This window comes from Macaca thibetana, chromosome 7 (assembly GCF_024542745.1).
Source record: "Macaca thibetana thibetana isolate TM-01 chromosome 7, ASM2454274v1, whole genome shotgun sequence".
NCBI lineage: Eukaryota > Metazoa > Chordata > Mammalia > Primates > Cercopithecidae > Macaca > Macaca thibetana.
The window spans coordinates 35,716,063-35,740,370 of NC_065584.1; the positions used below are offsets into that span (position 1 = coordinate 35,716,063).

The following is a 24,308-nucleotide window of genomic DNA, read 5'->3' on the forward strand; positions in this document are numbered from 1 at the left end:
AAACAACTTATGCATGGCCAGACGTGAGCTAGTGGGGCAACCAGAACAAATACCCAAATATCCTCGTCCATTTATAGACTCTTTCCTGGGCTCTCTCAATTTATCTACATATGGGGAAGAGAGGGGAAGGCAATCCAGTTCTACAGGTATTTGCTTCAAAACTTTATCCCGGGAGACTTTCTGAGAGCTCACAGATAGAGCCTAGGGAAAAGACTCCTTCTCATTCCTCCTCATTGTTCTCAAATTCTCCCTACGTCTTCTCAGTCACCAAATCCTGTTGCTTGAACCACCTAAACACCTCTCAGACACATCTTCCCATCTGTATTACCACTGCCACTGATTTGGACATTATTTTTCCTCACCTGGATTCCTGTATAATCTCTAAAGTGTCCTCCTACCTCCAATCCTACCACTTCTCCAACACTCTCCCTCCACACCGAACCCCTCCACATCGATCACCCATCGATCTCCACACTGAATCTTCTCCACATTGACTTCCCCATTTCAAATCCCATTCTCCACTTTGAACAAATGACTCCCCTGCTTCAAATCATTTCATGAAGAATTCCCTTAACAAGAAACGCAGAGTCTCAATGGCTTCCCTTTGCTTGTGCAATAATACCTGCATTCGTTAGGATCTTACTGGTAAATGGAAGATATACATAGGACAATTGAAGAAAAATGTATTTCCAAAAGGACCGAGTTTAAAGGAGTTCCAGGGTACAGGGAAATTATTTAAAAAACAAACAAAAAAAAAACACAAAACAAATAAAAACACAAAAAAACAAACAAAAAAAAACACTTAGAAACCCCTGGCTAGCAGAAGTAGAGCTGTGTGGTAGATGGTTTCCAAAATAGCCCACAAAGATTTTCTGAATTCTGGATCTTGGTATTCACATCCTTGTGTAAATCCCTCACCTTGGGTTAGGGGTGGACCTAGTGACTTCTTACTCTCAAAAGGGATGGGATAATATGTCCAAAATTGGGCTGGGGGAGGGACAGCACTAGGAGAAATACCTAATGTAAATCACGAGTTGATGGGTGTAGCAAAGCAACATGGCACATGTATACCTATGTAACAAACCTGCACATTGTGCACATGTACCCTAGAACTTAAAATATAATTTAAAAAGAAGAAAAAAGTGTCCAAAATTAGGTTATAAAACACTAAGACTCCTACCACTCACCTTCCCTCTCTGCCTGTTGTCACTCTGATGAAAAAAATAATAATAATGCCATGTTATGAGCTGCACTATGGAGAGACACATGTAATAAATAACTAAGACTGGCCTCTGGCAAACAGCCAACGAAGAACTGAGTCCACCATTCCAACAGCCCTTAAGGAACTGAATCCAGCCAACAGTCACACAAGTAAGTTTGGGAGTAGGCTTTTCCCCAGCTGAGACTTCAGATGAAACCACAATCCCAGTCAACATCTTGATTACAGTCTTTTAAAAGACACTGTGCTGGAGAACTCACAAAATCTGCAATTGGATTACTAACCCACAGAAACTGTGACATAATAAATGTTTTTAAGCCATTGAGTTTTGAGATAATCCGTTACACAGCAACAGATAACAAATACAAACTGGAACCACCCCAAGACCCAAAAGGATGAGTAGACAAAAAGGATTCGGACCCAGAAGAGGAGAGTAGTCTGCCTTGCGAAAATCAACAAACTTCAGCAGAGGGATATGGCAGTGCAAGGTTCTGCAGAGTGAGACCCAGGAGAAGAAATTCTCTGACATTGCTCTTCTCCTTTCCTTCCATCTCTTTCCAGACTTTTACTAACCAAACCCAACTGAAACCCAAAGGTCACAGGAGCCCTGTAAATGTAGTCCTCACAGCTCAGCCTCTGGGGCAGAGAGCAGCATGCAAAGGAGTTGAACATGGGTATGGAGGTGCAAAGGGAAGATATTTTTACAATGTCTAAACTCCTTGGCATGGATACATAAGGTCTTTTGTGATCTGGCCCTAATCTACCTATCTAGCCTTATTCCTCAAACTTTCATCACAGAAACCTGGCTTCATAACAACCACTTAAAGTCTCCTGAATGACATCACAAATCTGCTCTTTTACAGGCACTAGTCCTGCCTCCTACACCTTCTCTCTCCTTTTCCATCTGGTTAATTCCTAGTCATCTTTCAAGAATCGAAGAAGGTGCCAAATCCTCTGGATGTCTTCTACATCATCATCCCCTCTCCTGGGATGGACTACATGACCCCTCTACCTCCTCCCACACCCTCAGTTGCTTCTACCAACACTGTAATTGTCTAGTTCCCCACCTCTCCCCAGCTGCCCTGTGGGCTCCTTCAGGGCTCAGTCCTCATCTTGCATTCCTAGCATCTAATAGTGTATGGCACACAAATGACACTCAATATGTATTTCCTGATTCGACAGTTTCTAATCCTCATCATGCCTTAGTCACCAGGACCTGCAGGTCCCCAGACTCTCAACTGTGCTGGCTTCTACCACTGCCTCCTATGAATTCCAAACCACACCCTGTCCCTAGCTTCCTCCATAGCACTGGATTCCTCCAGGCTAGATCTTTCCCTTCTTGCTGCATACCACAGCCAATGTAACTAAAATAGTGTAACATTTACTTTCTGGATGTATACATAAACCAACTACTGCCAGGACTTCAAGGGCCCTAAATCATTAGGCAGAGTGACCTTGGGGTATCAGAGCAACATAAAGGCTAGACTCAAATTCCAGCAGAAAAGGAGTCGATAACTAGAAATGAATGGGTGAAGGAAGCCATCAATGAGGAGGCTATGTAACTAACCCTTTGATATACAAGAACATTGGCTTTTTTTGTCTTCCTCTAAAACTCCTATTTCATCTATGACACTATATGCTACTGGCAATGTACAGTGTTGCTACTTAAACACCACTTCTGTTACGTATATAACATGTAATTAGTACTACAAAATAATTTTATTAATGTCTTAAATGTTATTAGCAAGACAAAGAAACAGGTTGCCACCAAGAAGATGTCATCTAACTTTCACTGTTGAATATTAAATCATTACAATTAAAACTTTTTCTTCTAATGCCTGACTTAATTGGGCTTTATCTCAATCCAATTTAGATTATCTAGAACTATCTAAAATATTTCTTTAAAAGCTCAAAAGACCTTTAAAAGTGCATATAGTCTCACAACATTGTTTTGATATCAGGGAAGTGTACTGACTTATGAACGATCAAAAAGTTATAGAATGGAACTTTGAAATCATTGCAGAAAGGTATTTGGCACATTTTTAGACCAATTTCCTCCCTTTACAGAAGAGGAAATGAGGCCAAAGTATTATATTTTATTTACTAAGCTAACGGTAAGTGCATATAATTCATTTTTTAATTCTTCTTTCTACCTTACATGGACACTGAATATATTCTTTTTGTGTTAGAAGTATCTCATAATTGAGAAGGAAGGAGGAAAAGAATGAAGAAGGTAGAAAACAAAACAAGAAGTAGAATCGGGAAAATAAAGTTCTCCACACAGAGCTGGGACCAGACAGGCAGAGCCTCCAGCTCTCTGTGTGACATCTTCCATGCCTCCTGACCCAAACAAATCAAATTACCAGTCTAGTTAGAAGAACTTTGTCAAGAGGCATTGTTAACACCAAAGATCCAAACAAGATCAGAAAGCAACTTGCTCTTACTCAAAAGCCATCTTACCTATAAAAGAGGGTAAACATTTTAGAAAATCTTTACCCGAGAAGCAAAAGCACCAGAGTAGAATGAAACTTCAGCATTAAAAATATGAGACATTAATCCAAGTCAACTCTCCCAGAATAAGCATGAAAGCCAAAGACCTGTCACATATTATTTTCATTAATTTAACGTGCCCCATTGCTACTCAGCTCCAACAATGTGGTAATAGTAGTCTGTCATTGAAAACATGGTAGTCGCATAGGGTGCTAGAAAGGCAACTGACTGGAGGGGCCAGGCTCCCTGGACACCATCATGGCTTCCATGGGAAAGTGCTGAGGAACCTTAAGTTACTCACCCTCTCTATACTTTTAGTTCTTTCATCTATAAAATAAGACTAGAAAATCTCTAAGGAAAAGCTACTAAAATCCCTATGACAAGAGCTTGGTTCTTCCATGTCTTGAGAGATCTACAAATAATTATGAAATCAAAAATCTAATTCAAAACACCAACTCTCTCATCACTTTGCAACACATACTATGCCTGGATATTGTGAAAGACTAAGTCAGTGCTTTTCAAACTTTGTTGGGCATCAGATTCTCCTGAGAACATCTTGAAACTCAGATTCCTAGGACCCAGCTCAGACCGATTAAATAGAAATACCTTGTAGAGGGGGTCCTTTGAGGATTAACATTTTTATAAAGCATCCTAAATGATGTGATGCATAGCTAGGTTCAAATATCATCATTACACTGGGCAATTCAATAACTCAGGATCCTAAGGATACAGGAATATAAAAAAGGTTAACAGGTCTGGGTGTCTTCATGAATAATTAAGGTTTTCTTTTAAATAGATTTTTAATGTGACCAATACATTTTTCATACACACCTCCAATCCAAACTGTGAATATGAAGGATGAAAAACTAAATTAGAAAGTCTGTTCAAGTCAATAAATAAGTCATGCCTTGGGAAAGTACAACTTGTCACAGTTAATGACATGAAAACATGAAAAGGAAATGAAGAGTGTTCTGAAAAGCATGGGCTTTAAAAACCCACCCATGATTACTCATATATCAAGAGGTTACCATCCTAAATGTCATTTAAAAGTCACAACAATATTATAGACATAATCATCCACTTATTACTCGAAAGTTTACCCAAAAGCTTCATTTCTCTAGATTTGGCTTTTTAAATGTCAGCATCTGAATCAACACAATGCAGTCCAAGCAAAAATTTCACACTGAAAGTGTCTGACAACAAGAGAAAAAAACAAACAAACAAGAGAAAGAAAACAAAAATGAAAGCACAATTTTTTAAATGTAAATTTTAGTCGTGGGTATCTAAGGAAAGGTTTGGGTTTATGGCTACGACTTTGAATAAATGATTACACTACAGGACTTCCAAAGAAAATGCTTTGAATTGCCACTGGCTTCAAAATCCAACCTTTACCGATGATACCTTGAGGACAACGTCCTACAGCAGGTAAATTCTTGGTTGTAGCCAAAGGGCAGCCTACAGCATCAGGAGAAGAAAACTATATGAAAATCCCATAGTTCAAGTACAAGCATGGTTTAAGTCAGTCAGGTTAACTAGGTTTAAAATGGTGTCAGGGTCTGAGCTCACACTGTGCAATAAGTGTGTCTTTCTTTCTAACAGACTGAACCAATTCAATGTCCCTTTTATGGTAATTAATATAGCAAATACACATGAACATATATATACTCTCTATACAAGTTTGTCACATGAAAGATATATTTTCATTACTAGTTGTCATTTCTCTAAAGAACTACAGCAGTTGACGTGTTTGTTACTAAATTAAACCAGAAAAGAGCCCCTTACTACCACCCAAAAAGTAAAAACCAAGTTCTCATAAACCTGCAGGAAGTTTTTTTTTTTCCTGTAAACATAATACAAACATTCTAGTAGAAAGGTGGTTGGGTTACATGACCTTTGCATTTCTTATTCTTTAATAATCCATGAATTTGTAATCCTCTGAAGAATATAAAAATATTTTTGTTGTTTTCCTGTGTCTTAAAAAAACTCACTGTATAAATTTGCTCTAGACAACTTATTAACAGCACCAACATTTAGAGATTTTATCATTTATTTTCTAAGTGTCACTATCTCTACAAGACCTAAACATGAAAAGAAAAAGAGATATTCATTATGGACCACACTGTGGTCTAAATAGGATATAAGATGCCTCATTCAATTTATATAAAGTGATCTTCATAATTACCTTCCTCCTACTTTTTTTTTTTTTCTTTTTACAGATGAAAACACTATGACTCATGGAAGTTAAAGAACTAACTTACAGTCACATTGCTAAAGAGTGGTAAAGTTGGAATTTTAACCTAAGTCTCACTCCAAAGCCCATGTTCCTACCAGCCTGGCACGGGGTCTCCCAGTATGGGGGTGGGTTAAGAAAGTAACAATGACTCAATGTCTATTATTCTGTATGTTTCACTAATTGCTCAGCCCCATTAATCTATTTTTTTCTTTACTGCAATTTAATAAGCATCATTCTTATAGATGGGTTATCTAGACATTCTCTTGCAAAGCAAAGAATTACAGAATTTTACACTCAAAGCAAGAATAATTTGAGAACTCTATTTTTACAAGGAAAAGAGAAAAATTCACCATATTGATCATCCAGGAATATCTAGTTCCACATTGCCCATACAAGTAATACACAGAGCCTCTCAGAATGCACAGAACTGAGCAGAAATTCAAGTAGTTAGTGAAATGAACATTAACTTATTTCCTTATTAACATACAAGATAGTTAGGTTAAATTTTCACAAACGTGCAAACATTAAAAAGGTGTACAATAAGAAGCAATTGTGTCAAATTCAGCAGGTACTAAAATAAACTTAAGTGCCATTTTCTTCCTTTAAAATGTATTCTTTTTCCAAATATCTCAATTTGAATTAATAGCACTAATGATTTTCATTCACCCAAGGTCAAAAACCTAGTCATCTTTGACTCCCTACTTGCCGCCTATATTCCTTCAGTTTCCAAGTCATTTTTAATCCGGACTTTAATTCCTCTTATCAGTTTCTCTCAATTCTGAAGGTGATTTCACAAGTTGAATTAGTCTCTCCTTTCCCTCCTTACCTTTCACACAGACACAGAAATCTCTCTCTCCTAGAGCCTCCGCTCTATCTTGATAACCATCCATTCAGCACACTGGGGCAAGAGTCGTCATCCCAAAGAGATCCCAATCTTGCAACTCTTGGCACAAAAGTTTTTCACAATTAAATTGCCTAATTCAACACTAACATCTGGCTCCAGCCAGCCTCTCTTCCCAAAATTCTATCTTCGTTTACTCCTTGTAATGCATCCTATGCCCAAGCTAACCAGTTCTGGTTGCTGTTACTTTCCTCAGTTCTGTGCCCTTGCTGAAACATCTTATCACCTGGTACATTCTTCCTCTCTGCTTTCCACATAAAGCAATCGTGCACATATTTTAAAACTGAGTTCAAAGACCATTCTTCCACAAGCCCATTCTCACCTCTGAGGCTGGGAGAACTGGCCTCCTGCTCTGAAATTATATAACACACTACTTGCACGTCTATTTTGGAAATTAACATTTAGACTCTACAACAGTTATTTGTGTGCATCTTATGTCTCCTACCAACTGTAATCATCTCATACAAATATACCTCTGTATCTCCTACAGCATTCAGCCCAGATTTTGTACATACTATGAGTTTGAAGAACTTTCAGTTCATACATCTTACACTAAGGCCTTTCCACTGAAGGAGAATGTGTCTTCCCCATCTGCATTGCTTAGGCAACCTTTGGGTTTAAAGAAAACTAAATGGCATAATATTTTTCAAGTGTTAAATGCCAAGCGCTCAAGTATGAACTTCCTTGAATTTTAGAACTAGAGAACCAGAGGATGTGAGAAGAAAATATGCATCTATCAGTAAGGCAGTTTAGGCAGAAAAAAACATTTGTCTTTTTGTCAACCCTACACAGAACACAACAGTCCACAGGGGCAGCATGCACGGCACTTGACCAGATGCCTTACTTTGCAGTAGACGATCATGTTTGGAGAACTCTCCTCTGGGTCAGCAATCCCCACTGCTCTTTGATCCCCGGGTCCCTGAGCCATCCTGAGTCTCTTCACTCACACTGCAAAAATAAATGAATAGACCATTAAGTCATGAAGGAATTATATAAAGAGGGCTTTGAAATGCAAAGAATTAAGAAACTTTTGGCAGATGCCATGAACACAAAACATATTACGTGATTTTTTTTTTTAAGTTAGGGAATGATTGTAGTCTTACTATCCACAAATATTCTTCTAATCCCCAAACAACATGTTGTTGATTTTCAGCTCAGAATCACACACCTCAGGAGTGAATATACGGCAGTCTTTGTTGTTGTTGTTGTTTTTTTTGAGACAGAGTTTTGCTCTTGTTGCCAGGGCTGGAGTGCAGTGGTGCGATCCCGGCTCTCTGAAACCTCCGCCTCCTGGGTTCAAGAGATTCTCCTGCCTCAGGCTCCCGAGTAGCTGGGATTACAGGCATGTGCCACCACGCCCAGCTATTTTTGTATTTTTAGTAGAGACGGGGTTTCTCCATGTTGGTCAGGCTGGTCACAAACTCCTGACCTCAGGTGATGCACCAGCCTCAGCCTCCCAAACTGCTGGGATTACAGGCATGAGCCACTGCACCCAGCTGCGGCAGTCTTAAATAACCTCCTGAGGACAAATGAAGCCAATCATTTTGCTGTTGAGCTCACCTTGCCAAAGCTCATTTTCTGATTAATTCTATGCATTAAAATATGAATATTTTATTAGGGAAATCAAAATCCAGACCACAAGGAGATACCACTTCATACCCATTAAGATTATTATAATTAAAAAAAAAAAAAAAAACCCTCAAGTAAGTCTTGGCAAGGATATAGGGAAATCAGAATCCTCAAACATTGCTGGTAGGAATGTAAAATGATACAGTCACTGTTGAAAACAGCTTAGTGGGGCCGGGCGCTGTGGCTGAAGCCTGTAATCCCAGCACTTTGGGAGGCCGAGACGGGCTGATTACGAGGTCAGGAGATCGAGACCATCCTGGCTAACACGGTGAAACCCCGTCTCTACTAAAAAATACAAAAAAAAACTTGCGGGGCGCGGTGGCGGGCGCCTGTAGTCCCAGCTACTCCAGCTACTTGGGAGGCTGAGGCAGGAGAATGGCATAAACCCGGGAGGCGAAGCTTGCAGTGAGCTGAGATCCGGCCACTGCACTCCAGCCCGGGCGACAGAGCGAGACTCCGTCTCAAAAAAAAAAAAAAGAAAAAGAAAACAGCTTAGTGGTTCCTCAAAAACAGTTGAACACAGAATTACCACATGATCTAGCAGTTCCACTTCTAAGTGCATACACAAAATAACTGAAAACGAATACCAAATACTTGTACACAAATGTTCATAGCAGCGCTATTCACAATAGCTAAAAGGTAGAAGCAACCCAAATGTCCCTTAGTGGATGAATGGATAAATAAAATGTGCGTATCCATACAATGGGATATCATTGAGCAATAAAAAGGAATAAAGTACTACAATGTGCTATATGCTGCAACGTGGATGAACCTTGAAAACATGCTAAGTGAAAACACGCTAAGTGAAAAAAGCCAGACACAAAACGTCACATATTGTTTGAGTCTATTTTTATGAAATATCCAGAATAGGTAAATCCGCAGAGACAAGAAACAGATTGGTAGTTGCCAGTAGCTGCAGGAAGGATGGAATGGATGACTGCTTAATGGATACGGGGTCTCCTTCAGGGGCCTTGATAGAGGTGATGGCTGTAGAACACTGTGAAAGCAAGAAATGCCACTGAATTATACACTTTAACATGGCTAATTTTATGTTAAGTGAATTTCACCTCAATTCAGAAAAATAAATACATTGAATTTGGCCTTTTTGAAAAGCCTGTAAAGGTAACAGTGAAATAAGAACAAGTATATGGAATTTTTGAGTGAAGAAGGAAGTTCAATCCTTGGTGTGACATTATATTTATTGTGTGACCTTGAGCAAGTGCAAGAATCTGTTGGGTTTCTTTTATTAATTTCCCTTTAAAACAAATATATTGAACACCTGCTATATGCTCCAAGTCGTGCTAAGGCACCTTCCTCTACACTGCCCTCAGCAGTAAAATGTGAATTCTACCAAGTTCCTGCAGGTAAGGGTCAAATAAGCTGAGTGTGAGAGCAGAGTATAAAGCCATAAAAGTTCTATACAAATGTTATCCCTAATCTAAGAGGCTGCCTGGGTTACTTGCACAAAATTCATAGGCTTTTCATCAAAGAAACTCTTATAAATAACCATACGTGACAGAAAAGGCTATTTCAATTTAAAATAAAAACTTGGGAAACATTTTATTATAAAACAAGTTGCTACCAAAGGTCATTCCATAAAAACAAATTTGGATGGAAAATGGGAGAGAGAGAGGAATTTGTAATTTATGCTAAGAATTTAATTGCCCAAAATATCCCATTCGAATAACACTATCTGCTTTCTTCACTATTTATAAATTACAATGGTTTTTAAAATTAGATTACATAAAGAGGTAAAGAGCATCATTCTATAATATTATCAATATACATTGTAATATCAGGATTTCTTTTTTTTTTTTTTTTTTTTTTTTTGGTCTCACTCTGTCACCCAGGCTGGAGTGCAGTGGTGCTTTCTCGGCTCACTGCAAGCTCTGCCCCCCCGGGTTCACGCCATTCTCCTGCCTCAGCCTCCCGAGTAGCTAGGACTACAGGCACCCGCCACCACACCGGGCTAATTTTTTTGTATTTTCAGTAGAGATGGGGTTTCACTGTGTTAGCCAGAATGGTCTCGATCTCCTGACCTTGTGATCTGCCTGCCTCAGCCTCCCAAAGTGTTGGGATTACAGGCCTGAGCCACCATGCCTGGCCCAATGTCAGGATTTCTATGAATATAGTACTACATGGAAACACTGATTATCCTCATGAATGGCTTTTAAAATTAAATGAACACAGTTTTATTTTTAAACGACTACTTAGTTGCCTACTCCTTTGCCTTAATACAGAATATGACAGAGCATGAAAACAAAAATTGAGTTCATTTATATATACTCATGTATCTATGTAATAGAGACGTTTTAGGTTTCTGTTGCTTTATTTTAAAATGAACACTTTCACTTTAATGAGCATATTCTCTTCTACCTAGAAAACTGTATTATAATAGCAAGGTTAGAAATGACCTAGAAACAAACGTGTCAGGCCTCCCTCTCCCCTCCCACCAACAGAACCATTTCTGTGTGTTAAAACAGGCTGATGTTCCAGAGTCTAGACTTGAAACTACTAAGTGAATGCAGATAGTCTCTGTGTTAAGAATTTTAGTAAGCCTCGTATTCAGTACAAATGCTTCTATTTTTGGTTCCTCTATTAACTCGTTTTGAAACTCAGACAAGCTATTTAGCTTTCCTGTATCTAGAAAGAATCATTTCTAAAATAATAATATACTTTCTAGTCCACATGTCAACAGATGTTAGAGAGAACTGGATGTGAAACCTACATAGGTAAAGATTTTCTAATTAAATTCATTGACTATTAAAGTTGAGGCTTGTGAAATTAAAGGACTAGGTTTTCATTCATTATAGTATGATGTAAAATACTTCTTTTAAATGGAGTACAATAGAAATGGAGTGTTTAAATTTAGTGGTAGAGAAAAACAGAGTGTTCTTCATTGTACTTACATATACATATACATACACACAGCAAACAACCCAGGGGCTTCTATATTAACATTTGAAGAATGTGAACATTTTTGTGAAAACATATAACTGCATATCAAAAGAAAGCATGTTAATATTATTTTCCTATATGGACTCACAGCTAACCCAAGAGGAAAATTGAAAATGGGCTAGGACCTTACATTTCAAAATCTCCAAGAAGAGACAATACAGCTTGGTGGTTACAAGCTGCCTCTCATCAGACAGATCCATGTCTGAATCTAGGCTCCACCACTTCCTAGCTGTGTGATCTTAGGCAAGTTCCTTCTCTTCTCTGTGCTTTTAATCCCTTACCTGTCACACACCACAGCCCCAGCATAATGAAAAGCCCTCTGAACTAGGAGTCCTGGTATCGCCCCACCCCTCGCTCCTTTGCAACTAACCAGCTATCAGAACGAGGACACACAGCTTCCCTGGACCTCAGTTGGGCATTGGCTATAAAATCCAGCATCCTTAGAGTTCCTTCCAGCTCTGAGCTAGGCCCTCAGAACCTCACATTTCTAACTTTCCTTCAAAGACTCTCACCAGAATGTTCCATGCCACCTGTCTCTGTCATTACTGCGTATATCCCAGCCCATTTCCTCTATTCATGACAGCGCTCAATGTCTCAAAGAATAAATCACAAAACCACTGCAGTGGAGCATCCTCTGTCTGACTCAGCATCCCTCCCCATGACAGAATTCCTATACCACACCACCCACCCTGAGGTTCTTTGGGACTCAACATTTATTCTTTGAGCAAATATACTGAGCATCTACTTTTGTAAGGTTCCATGCTAGGCCCTGGGGATATACGGATAAGTCAGACACAGATCCTCTCCTTAAAATGTTCAGAGACTGGTAGGAATAACAGATGTGTTCACAGAAAGGACACTGTTATATGTGGTTGCTCAATTATGATGGCACAGAGTAGGAGGAGGTGACAGATGAGCAGAAGCCTGGGAGAGGCAAAGTTTGCCATTCCAGCCAAGGCTATGCACACACACAGGCATAGAAATCTGAAGCCCCAGAAGTGGCTCAGCTCTGTGCTAGACAGTCAAGAGAAAAAAGCCACAAAGATAATCTGATCCCAGAAAGATTAAGTGGGAGACAGCCAAGTGTGGAGAGTGAGATAACAGGGATTTACATCTATCTGAATTTGTGGGACTTTGTTTACTTGTCTATCAGGGACTTCCTCTGCTAGAAAGCCAGTTCTTCATAGGCAAGGACTTTATTGTTGGGGTTCACCCCTCTCTCCCTGGCACTTAGAGCAGAACCTGGCACACAGAAGGTACTTAAATGTTTGAATGAATGATGGGACTGAGAAAATTCTACCAGGATGCAGTGTCCTCCTTCCAGAAGATTCATCTGGATAACAAGCCATTAAAAGTGGCCAATAAAGAAGGCTCTTGATCAACAAAGACCCATGTATAGCATCATACATAAAGATTTTCCCCAAGGTTTATTGATATGAACCAGCCTGGACTCAGCAATCCACTTCTGGAATTCACAAGCAATTTAGGTAAGAAGGAATATGTGGGGAGGGTAGAAAACATAGTGAGGGGGATGCTCTAGGCATAACAGGACAATTGAGCACCTGTGACACAAACAGATTCATGAATCCTTGAAAGTCAGGATTGTGCCTGCAGTCTACTCCAGACTTACATTGCATCTGTAACTTGCAGTTACAATAAATTCCTGCTGTTTACTTTATAATGCCAGCCCCTCTGGAATAAGCAAAGCCTAGCAGCTAACAATGTTGAGCAGAGCAGGAAGGAAGGGCCTCGACGGTATAGGAAAAGAAAGGGCTTTGAAGTCAGACTGGGAATCACATCTCAGCTCTAGCCTCACTAAGGCTACTATGTGGCCTTTGACAATGGACTCTCCCACCCTAAATTTCCAGCTCCTTGCCTGGAAGATGAGACTCCTCCATCATACAGAGTTGCTTTTGAAGAGGGAAGAGAATAAGCCATGGAAATGCCCCAGCACAGAATGAATGTAGAAACTGACCAGTGACCTTGTTCTAAGTTTGGCCAAGTGAAATTCCCAGGCCACTGGCATCAGATTCAATGGAGAATCCCACCCCAACCCCCACCCTCAGATGTTCTGACTCATGCATCAGAGATGAAGCCTTCAGCGGTCCAATGACCTCCTCAGGTGATCCTGATACAGAGCTAAGAGGAGAACCGACTACAATTACCCTACAATGTCACTGAAATTACCATGGCTTGCAGCTAAAAGCTTTAAACATCATGCCTGCCACTCTTAGTGCCCAGACCTCAAAACCCTATTCAGCGAAATGTCATGTAGGAGAAGTAATCAAACCCTGACTGTAATATAGTTTGAATATTTATGCTGCCAAATAAGAATTTCTGTTGATGTTATTTCCTCTCCTCCATATTATATCAAATTCTCATTGTTTGCCTCAGCCCATTAAAACCCAAAGGATTTTTTTTCTGACATCAGCACTGTTAAGCACTTCAGGAAAAAAAAATTACAATATGTGTGCTAGCTCAGTAGTACGAGCTTGTTTATATAGCTCTAATCTGACTGAGTGGGCAGGAATCCCAAGGGGAAAGGAGGAAGAACAACAGCTCTAAATAACAAATCACTCTTTCTGTTATAGCAGAGTCTGCCAACTTGACATTTCCTATATATTCAAAGTTCAAAGGCTCAATGACAGACAGAGTGTCCGTTTCAGGTAATGCACCAAGATCTTAAAGTACGGCAATAGCACTCAACCCCTAAAGGCCAATTTTGGTGGCACTGGAAGGCACCCAGTATTTTACTAGGATATAATCACTTGATCATTTTAGGACATCGATTCGAATTCAGTGGTTCCCAAAAACTTGCCCAAGGACCAGAACTAGGCTAGCAGTCTCAGAATCACCTGGAAGATATTCTAAATATACATACTCCTGGTTCCCATGCTCCAGAAGTTCTGACCCAGTAGGCCTAGGGTGGTCCCTGGAGATTTACAGATTAATCATTTTCCAAATGATTTGTAAGTATAGCCAGGTTTGGAAACCACTGACCTAGATTCCATAGGGCCCGCCTTCCCTTCACTTGATCCCTTCCTCCCATCCCATGCTGCCTGACGTTTGGGCAGACATGCTGATGGGGGGCTCCTTTAGCTTCCCATGTATTAAGGCAAAAACTCAATGAAATGGATGCAACAAGGTTCTGGGGTCCAAAAAACTGGCTTTCAATCCTGGCTATGTCACTTAAGTTTTGTGTGGCCATAAGCAACATATTTAGCCCCCCTGGGCCTTAGTTTCCTCGCCTATAAAATGGAACAAATGCTAATCACTCTGCAGCAGTGGTTCTCAGCCTGGCCTGCTCATTAGAATTTCTTGGACAGCTCGTCACAGCAACCTCAACAGGTGGATGTTATTATTCCCACTCTATGAATGAGAAAAGTAAGACTGAAGAACATAGGTGACCTGCCCAAAGTGACACAGTTTGTCAGCCAAGCAACTAAAATTCAAACCCAGGACTGACTCCAATGCCCACGGTTTTTCCAACATGTCCATCTTGTGAAATCACCTACATAAAGTAGATGTTTAGCACAAAGCCTGAAACATAGTAGGTCCTCAACTAATCTGTGTTTCCTTCATTCTACTTGCTAGTTTTCAATGAAGTTGACTTCTCCACTCCAATCCTACCTTAAGACTTACAAATAAATACAATGGTCTCTAAGCTACCACAGCTGCCCTGACAGGCTAAACTAATTAAACTACCAAAGCTGTATGTGTATGTCTATGTGTGTGTGTATGTATATATATATATATACACACACATACACACACACACACACACACATATACACATATGCAGGAGGATTACTTAAACCTGGGAGTTCAAGACCAGCCTGGGCAACACAGCAAGACCCAATCTCTTCAAAAAATACAAAAATTAGCCAGGCATGGTGGTGCATGCCTGTAGTCTCAGCTACTTGGGAGGCTGATGTGGGAGGATCACTTGAGCTCAGGAGTTGGAGGCTACAGTGAGTTATGATCATACCACTGCACTCCAGCCAGGGCGACAGGGTGAGGACTGATCTCTGAAGTAAAAATAAAAAAAATTTTGCATTCCATCTGTTAAAGTTTCTAAAAATTAAGCTAGGAGGGAGAAGTGGAAAGATCGCCACGTAACAGGGCATGCTGGCCCTGGGAGTCCTGTTACTGCAATCTCTGCTGGAAAACCAGGTCTACCCAGGCATCCTCTCTCACCAAGGCTCTGAACTCCACACTGCTCTGGAAACCCCAACCCCTCCAGCTCCCCACAGACTCATCCCACCCTTTGAACACTTCTGTAAATAGTATGCCCACTATGTCCTTCCATCTTCTCTCTGAACTTTAAACTTGTGACCTTAATAGAAACTTGCCTTCTCCTCTCCTGCAGCCCTCTGTCCTCACGCCATATATCTCAAGACCAGAGAGTGGAGCAGGCAGCCTCCTGGCTCTCCACTGCTGCTTCAAATGATTTCTCTCCCTCCCTCCAACACAAATCCCTGCTCTGTGGCACTCAGGCCATCTGGCTCTGCCACTTTCTGCTCATCCTCACTGCTGTCTTCCACCTCCCTCCTGCTTATGCCTTCTCATTCCCTGAAGACTCCAGCTTCCGCCTCTCAGAGGGTTGCTTCTGCTTCCCTAACACCTTCACCACTTTCAGTCACTTTAACATCAGACTCAAAGACCTACCAGAAATGCCAGATTCTCAGTTCCTTATTTCCTCACCTGACGCTTTTTCCTTCTGAGTCACTATCTCACATGGCCACATCCTAAACTTTGTCATCACCCCAAATCCCACTACAAGCATCCTCCACTCTGTCCACCCTTCCTCTTTTCAGCTCACTTACTCTGCATTCACTCCAAACAATCTTCAAACTTGTTTAGACATTTAATCCATTGAACACGCAGCATTTTTACTATCCATTACTACCCTTCACTTCCCCTTCACCATCCACACTGGCTCCATCATTATACTCACTCATAATCACTCCCTTGCACATACCCTCTACTCCTGCATCTCCCCTTGTGATGGTTAATACAGAGTGTCAACTTGATTGGATTGAAGGATGCAAAGTATCGATCCTGGGTGTGTCTGTGAGGGTGTTGCCAAAGGAGATTATCATTTGAGTCAGTGAGCTGGGGAAGACAGACCCACCCTTAATGTGGTGGGCACAATCTAATCAGCTGACAGCAAATATAAAGCAGTCAGAGAAACATGAAAAGGCAACACTGGCCTAGCCTCCCAGCCTACATCTTTCTCCCGTGCTGGATGCTTCCTGCCCTTGAACATCGGACTCCAAGTTCTTCAGTTTTGAGACTCGGACTGGCTCTCCTTGCTCCTCAAACTTGCAGACAGCCTATTGTGGGACCCTGTGATCATGTAAGTTAATACTTAATAAACTCCTATATATACACACACACTATTATATATTCTATTATATATAATTCTATTGTATATATTCATATAATATATGAAGAATAGACATATTCTATTTTATATATATACTATATATATAGTATTAGTTCTATCCCTCTAGGGAACCCTAATACACCCCCTTTCTGTGTCATACTATCCTTGCAAAACTCCAGCACTGATGGAACCCAACTATCCATCAACCCCAAGCTCCCATCCAAACCGACAAACACTTTGGGGTGGAGAGGAAGTCACACAATCAGGCTGACTAGCTGCATTAAATTCATGACCACAAACATTAAATGAAGAGTCAACACTGCCTGCCAAACCCAAAATGTTTTCCTACCAAGCTTGTTTCTCCCTTTCTGAAACGGCTGTCATATCTTTTCCCAGTTCATATTTAACACATAGTCTTAGCTGATGAGCTCATTTCAAAATTCATGGAAGAAATGAAAGCTAGCAGAAGGCAAGTCCCTCATCTTTAGACGCCCTCATTGAAGCCACCATGTTCTCCATCTTCCTTTCTCTTCTGGGGAAAAGTTTTGCTGTCAGAGGAATTTGAACCAGAGCAACTCCATCTTGAATAGGGGCTGGGTAAAATGAGGCTGAGACCTACTGGGCTGCATCCCCAGACAGTTAAGCACTCTACGTCACAGGATGAGATAGGAGGTCAGCACAAGATACAGGTCATAAAGACATTGCTAATAAAACAGGCTGTAGTAGAGAAGCTGGCTGAAACCCACCAAAACCAAGATGGTGACGAGAGTGACCTCTGGTTGTCCTCACTGCTACACTCCCACCAGCGCCATGACAGTTTATAAATGCCATGGCAATGTCGGGAAGTTACCCTATATGGCCTAAAAAGGGGAGTCAAGAATAATCCAACCTTGTTTAGCATATGATCAAGAAACAGTCATAAAAACGGGCAACCAGAAGCCCTCAGTGCTGCTCTATCTATGGAGTAGCCATTCTTTCATTCCTCTACTTTCTTAATAAACTTGCTTTCAGTTTACTCTGTGGACTTGCCCTGAATTCTTTCTTGTGTGAGATCCAAGAACCCTCTCTTGGGGTCTGGATTGGGACCCCTTTCCTGTAATATTACCCTGTACCAAAGGGAAGTTCTTCCATCTTTGCTCTTAATTAGATGGTTAATAGAACATTACTGCTCACGTACACCCTACCACCACACCAACCGGGCTCAGGTATAACAGTGGATTACAAATAAAAGACTTCCAAGACACAGTGTCCCTGAGGAACAGTAGTTGGGGAAACCTAAAGTCAAGAGAGGAGACAAAAACAAGGACCCTTGCGGGGGATTTGAAGCCTCTAGTACCTACAGCTCAGCAAACACTAAACACAGCCCAACACCTAGCCAGATTAAGTAAAACCTCACACTAAGTGCCTACCTACCTCAGTTCCTATGACCCAATACATCATGTCTGGCTTTCAACAAAAAATTACGAGACATGATGAAAGGCAAGAAAAACACATTCTGAAGAGACAAGCAATCATCAGAATCAGACTCAGATATGTCACGGATGTTGGAATTATCTGTGTCATTAACAGACAGGAAATTTAAAATAACTACGATGAAAAATGTTAAGGATTCTAATGGAGAAAGTAAATGGTAATGAAATCAGAGAGACAGAAACACTGTTTAAAAACTCCTTTGAAAAGGAAATGCTAAAAATCAAAAACACTGTAACAATTGAAGAAGGTTTTCCATGGGCTCATCAGCTGACTCAAATGGCCAAAAAGAGTAAGAACTACCATTTGATAGGACAAGAGGGGAACTAATGTCAATAACAACTTAATTGTACATTTTAAAATAACTAAAAGAGTGTAACTGGATTGTAACACAAAGGATAAATGCTTGAGGGGATGGATACCCCATTCTCCATGATGTGATTACTATGCATTGCATACCTGTATCAAAACATCTCATGTACCCCATAAGTATACACGCCTACTATGTACCCACAAAAATTAAAAAATTAAAAAGTTTTGTAAAAGAATCCATGAGCTTGAAGGTCAATCATGAATTTCCAAACTAAAAAGAGAAAGAATTAAGGGAGAAAAAAAAACAGAGGAAAATATTCAGGAACTCTAGAACAATATCAAAAGCTGTAACATAAATGTAATCAGAATCCCAAGAAGAGAAAAAAGAAAGGAGAATAAATATTAGAAGGAATAATGACAGAGAACTTTCCAAAATTAATGACATACAATAAACCACAGATCCAGAAAAGTCAGAACACACCAATCAGGACAAACACCCAAAAAAACAAAAACTATGCCTAGGAATATCATATTCAAACTGCAGAAAACCAAAGACAAAGAGGAAATCTTAAAAGAAGCCAGATCCTTACCTATAGAAGAACAAGGATAAGAATTACAGAATCCATGCAAGCAAGAACGTGGAGTGAAATTCTTAAAATGTTGAAGAGAAGGAAAAAAAAAAAAAAACGCCCACTTAGAATTCTACATCTAGTGCAATTATCCTTCAAAAGTGGAGAAAAAATAAAGACTTTCACAGACAAGCAAAAACTGAGGAAATTTATCACCAGCAAACCTGCTATGCAAGAAATGCAAAAAGAAGTTCTTCAGGCAGAGGAAAATTATACAGGTCAGAAACGTGGCTCTATAAAAAGAAAGAACAAGCATTGATGAAGGAATAAAGGTAAAAACAACATACCGTATTTTTCTTATTCATAATTGGTCTAAAAGAAAGAAATAGACCCTTTTGAATTATGTTCATAGGACAAAAAACATCTTTTTTAAAAGGCTAGCATATCAAAGGCTAACACAGAGCTCTGGAATAGCCCTTGACAATTAACCGGCTCAAAGGCTGGTAAACCTGGGCCCATGGGACAAATCTAAGCCTGTTGCCTGTTTTTATATGATCTGTTTGCTAAGAATGGTTTTTACATTTTTAGATGCTTGAAAAAAAGTGGAAAGAACAATATTTTATGACACATGAAAACTGTATGACATTTGAGTGTTTCCATAAATACACTTTTATAAATAAACGCCCATTTGTTTACTGTCTATGATCACTTTTACGCCACAACAGCAGAGTTGAGTTGTTGCAACAGGGACTGTATGGCCCCCAGAATTCAAAATATTTACTATTTAGCCTTTTACATCATAATTTTTCCTATCCCTTGAACAAGCCCAAGCCTTTGGTTTTCAGAGGACGGCACTAAGGCCTGGGAACGTCAAGTTGCATTCTAATGTCACCCCGCTGGTTAGCAATAAGAGTCAGCATTTAGAGCTTGGGTCTTCCCTCTCTTCTCACATGAGAGGACTTATATTTTGTAAGTATGGGTTCCAAGATTATAGTTTCTAATACTACTGACTATTGGGACTGCAGAAATAACATTTTATTATTCTCTTATTTCGCATGAAAGATTGTATCACTGCTAGAGAAGAAGTGGGAGTGACAGAGAAGCTTTGCCAATTTTTATACACAAGAAGTGGATGACTAAGAGATGAAGAGGATGACATGTTCCCAGGGGACCTAAGAAGAAAAGCACTCCTATTGGCTTTTTCTTTTTTAAAGAATGTCAGTTTTATTCCTTAGGATTTCATTGTTTTCTTTTTCAAAAAAGAACATGTAAAATCAGTATGTTTATATGTAAAACGAGGCATTTAAATGTAATATAAGGTGCACCTCTTCAATGACTCCGTAATGCCTCCATTGGCAGCAGCAATGGTAGCCTTTTCCACTTCTTAAGATAGCAAAATTTAACAAAAGAAAATCTTTTCATAAAGTTCACCAAGCAAAAGCAATATAGATCAAAGAAATAACAATTGAATAGGTTCTTGGGGGTTTTACAGTTTTACTCATACCATGTAGATGGCAGACAAAAATAGTACAATTTGAATTTACAGTACCAATTCCTCCAATGATGATCTAACTTGTAACAGTCCAGCCCTCAAGAACAACGAGAAAGGCAGATAAGGTATAAAGAGAAGAACTCCCAAGGCAATGAGGACACATGGGATCATGATCCAAGAGAAAAAGGAAGTATAGAGGTGAGCCCGCTATTCTGTGTAATTATGGCTTTAAGGCATTTAATCAAATTCAACACCTCTTCATGAAAATACTCTTAGCCAATTTTAAATGCAAGGGGACTCGCTTGATCTGATAAATGGTATTTGCAAAACACTTACAGAAATATTTAATAATATTTAATAGTAAAACTTTCCCACTGAGATTGGAAATTAGACAAGAATGCTCACTATCACCATCTTCTCGCCATTATATTTGAGGTCTTAGCCAATACAACCGGCAAGAAAAACACATACAAGTCGCAATAATTAGAAAGGAAAAAGTAAAAACTCTTTTACAGGTAATTTAACTGTGTACATGGAAATTCATAATAATTTATGAATGCAATTACTTTTGCACCAACCTAATACACAGAACTATTAGGATTAATCAGTGACTTTAGCAAAGTCAATGAATACAGGTCAATATATAAAACTCAATTGTATTTTTTGTATATCAGCAACAATCAGGAAATGATATATTTTTAAAGGTATCATTTATAATAGCGTCAAATACTAGGAATATATATTTAAAAGATGTGCAATAATTTTACAATATAGAGGGATAGAAAATTGCTGACAGAAGTGAGAGACAGATCTAAATAAATGGAGGGATATTCCACATTAATGGATTAAAATAGTCAACACTGTAAAAACATTAATTTATTCCCAATTTAGGCTAGAGATTTAATGCAATCCCAATCAAAATTTCATCAAAAGATGATTTTAAAATTTATACAGTAATGCAAATGGTTAGAAATAATGAAGCTATTCTTTTTAATTATATTTTATGTTAAGTTCTGGGGTACATGTGCAGGATGTGCAGGTTTGTTAAACAGGTAAACGTGTGCCATGCTGGTTTGCTGCACCTACCAACCCATTGCCTAAGTATTAAGCCCAGCATGCATTAGCTATTTTTTCTGATGCTCTCCCTCTCCCCATCGCCCCCATCCCCAACAGTCCTCAGGTGTCGTTCCCCTCCCCCTCCCTGTGTCCACAGGTTCTCAATGTTCAGTTCCCACTTATGAGTGAGAACATGCAGTGTTTGGTTTTCTGCTCCTGCATTAGTTTGCTGGGGATAATGGATTTCAGTTCCATCCATGTCCCTGCAAAGGACATGATCTCATTCCTTTTTATGGCCGCATAGTATTCTATGGTGTATATTACCATATTTTCTTTATCCAGTCTATTATCGATGAGTATTTGGGTTGATTCCATGTATTTGCTATCATGAAAAGTGCTGCAGTGAACATATACATGCATGTATCTTTATCATAGAATGATTTATATTCCTTTAGGTTGATACCCTGTAATAGGATTGCTGGATCGAATGATATTCGCCTCTAGGTCTTAAGGAATCACCACACTGTCTTCCACAATGGTTGACCCAATTTATACTCCCACCAACAATGTAAAAGCATTTCTATCTCTCCGCAGCCTCACCAGCATGTTGTTTCTTGAATTTTTAATAATCACCATTCTGACTGGTGTGAGATGGTATCTAACTGTGGTTTTGATTTGCATTTCTCTAATGATCAGTGATGTTAAGCTTTTTTTCATGGTTTTTGGCCACATAAATGTCTTCTTTTGAGAAGTGTCTGTTCTTGTCTTTTGCCCACTCTTTTTATTGGGTTGTTTTTTGCTCGTAAATTTGTTTAAGATCCTTGTAGACTCTGGATATTAGACCTTTGTCAGATGGATAGGTTGCAAAAATTATCTCCCATTCTGTAGGCTGCCTGTTCGCTCTGATGATAGTTTGTTTTGCTGTGCAGAAGCTCTTTGTTTTAATTAGATCCCATCTGTAAATTTTTGCTTTTGTTGCAATTGCTTTTGATGTTTTCATCATGAAATCTTTGCCTATGCCTATGTCCTGAATGGTATTGCATAGATTTTCTTCTAGGGTTTTTATAGTTTTTGGTTTCACTTTATGTCTTTAATCCATCTTGAGTTAATCTTTGGATAAGGTGTAAGGAAGAGGTCCAGTTTCAATTTGCTGCATATAGCTAGCCATTTCTCCCAGCACTATTTATTAAAACTGGAATCCTTTCCCCATTGCTTATTTTTGTCATGTTTGTAGAAGATCAGATGGTTGTAGATGTGCAGTCTTATTTCTGAGATCTCTATTCTGTTCCATTGGTCTATGTGTCTGTTTTTGTACCAATACCATGCTGTTTTGGTGATGCTCGCTTTGTAGTATAGTTTGAAGTTGGGTAGTGTGATGCCTCCAGCTTTGTTCTTTAGAAGTCATTCTTAAATAAGAACAAACTAGAGGGTGCACACTACTGAATATCAAGACCTCTTATAAAGCTCATGTAATTAAGACAGTGTGTTATCAGTATTATATTAGAAAAATAGAAAAATGGAATGGACTAGAAAACACAGACAGACCACAAATGTGACTGATAACAAAGGTGACATTTCAGAGCAGTAGAAATGAAGAGATTTTTCAATAAGTGGTGCTGGGTTTATTGGATGTCCGTAAGTAAAACAAAATAAATATGGATGCCTTTCTCACACCATAAACAACAATCAGCCACAGGTAGACTTTTACAACCTAAAGATAAAGGCTAAAGTGCAAAAAAAAAAAAAAAAAAAAAAAAAAAAAAAATAGAGCTTCTATAAACTAAAATAGAGTAGCTTCATAACCTTAGGGTAAGCAACAATTTATTAAGTAGGCACAGGAAACAATAACCATAAAGGAAGAGACTGATAAATTGGATTATATTCAAAGTAAGATCTCCAATTCATCAAAAGAGAGTAAAAGGCAAACCACTAGAGCTGGGAAAAGATAGTTTAAATACATATGACAGGTAAAAGTATTTGTATTAAAAATTTGTTTTTAAAAGAAGACTTCTATAACTCAATAAGAAAAAGATTAAAAATCTAATTTAAAAATAGGCAATAAGCTTGAACAGGCACTGCAAAAGACAAACAAAAGTGGCAAAAAAATTAAAAAGGCACATCATCAGTCACCAGAAAAATGCAAACTGAAGCCATAAGACACCACTACGCACCCACCAGAATGGCTAAAATTCAAACATTTAACAATCTCAAGTCTTGCCAATGATATAAAGAAACTGAAACACTCATGAAGTGATGATAGGAATATAAGTTGGTAAAGCCACTTAAGAAAACCCTTTGTAGGGATCGAATAAAGCTGAACATATGCACACCCCATTACCCAGCAATCCAGGCTCAGGTGTGTATACCAAACAGAAATACATTCATATGTGTGCCACAAAACACATACAAAAATATTCATAGCAGCGCTATTCATAATATGTCTAACCTAGAAATATCCCAAATGTCCCTCAACAGAAGATGAATAGTTTGTGGAATATCACAAAGTAGAATACTACACAGCAATAAAAATAGTTTACTGCTACACACTGCAACATAGATGAATTTCACAAACAATGTTGTGCATAAGGAT

At 39.1% G+C, this 24,308-nt stretch overlaps 1 protein-coding gene across 13 annotated transcripts in view; it reads right to left on the reverse strand.

The window, feature by feature from the left end:
* The window catches only part of RGS6 (regulator of G protein signaling 6), a 626,535-nt gene that overhangs the window by 585,331 nt on the left and 16,896 nt on the right, over positions 1–24,308 (reverse strand). For all 13 annotated transcript variants that reach the window (XM_050798808.1, XM_050798809.1, XM_050798805.1 and 10 more), the window contains exon 2: positions 7,688–7,791. In XM_050798808.1, the coding sequence (XP_050654765.1) occupies positions 7,688–7,771 (84 nt within the window). In that variant the 5' untranslated portion in view covers positions 7,772–7,791. The remainder of the gene's footprint in view (positions 1–7,687; positions 7,792–24,308) is intronic.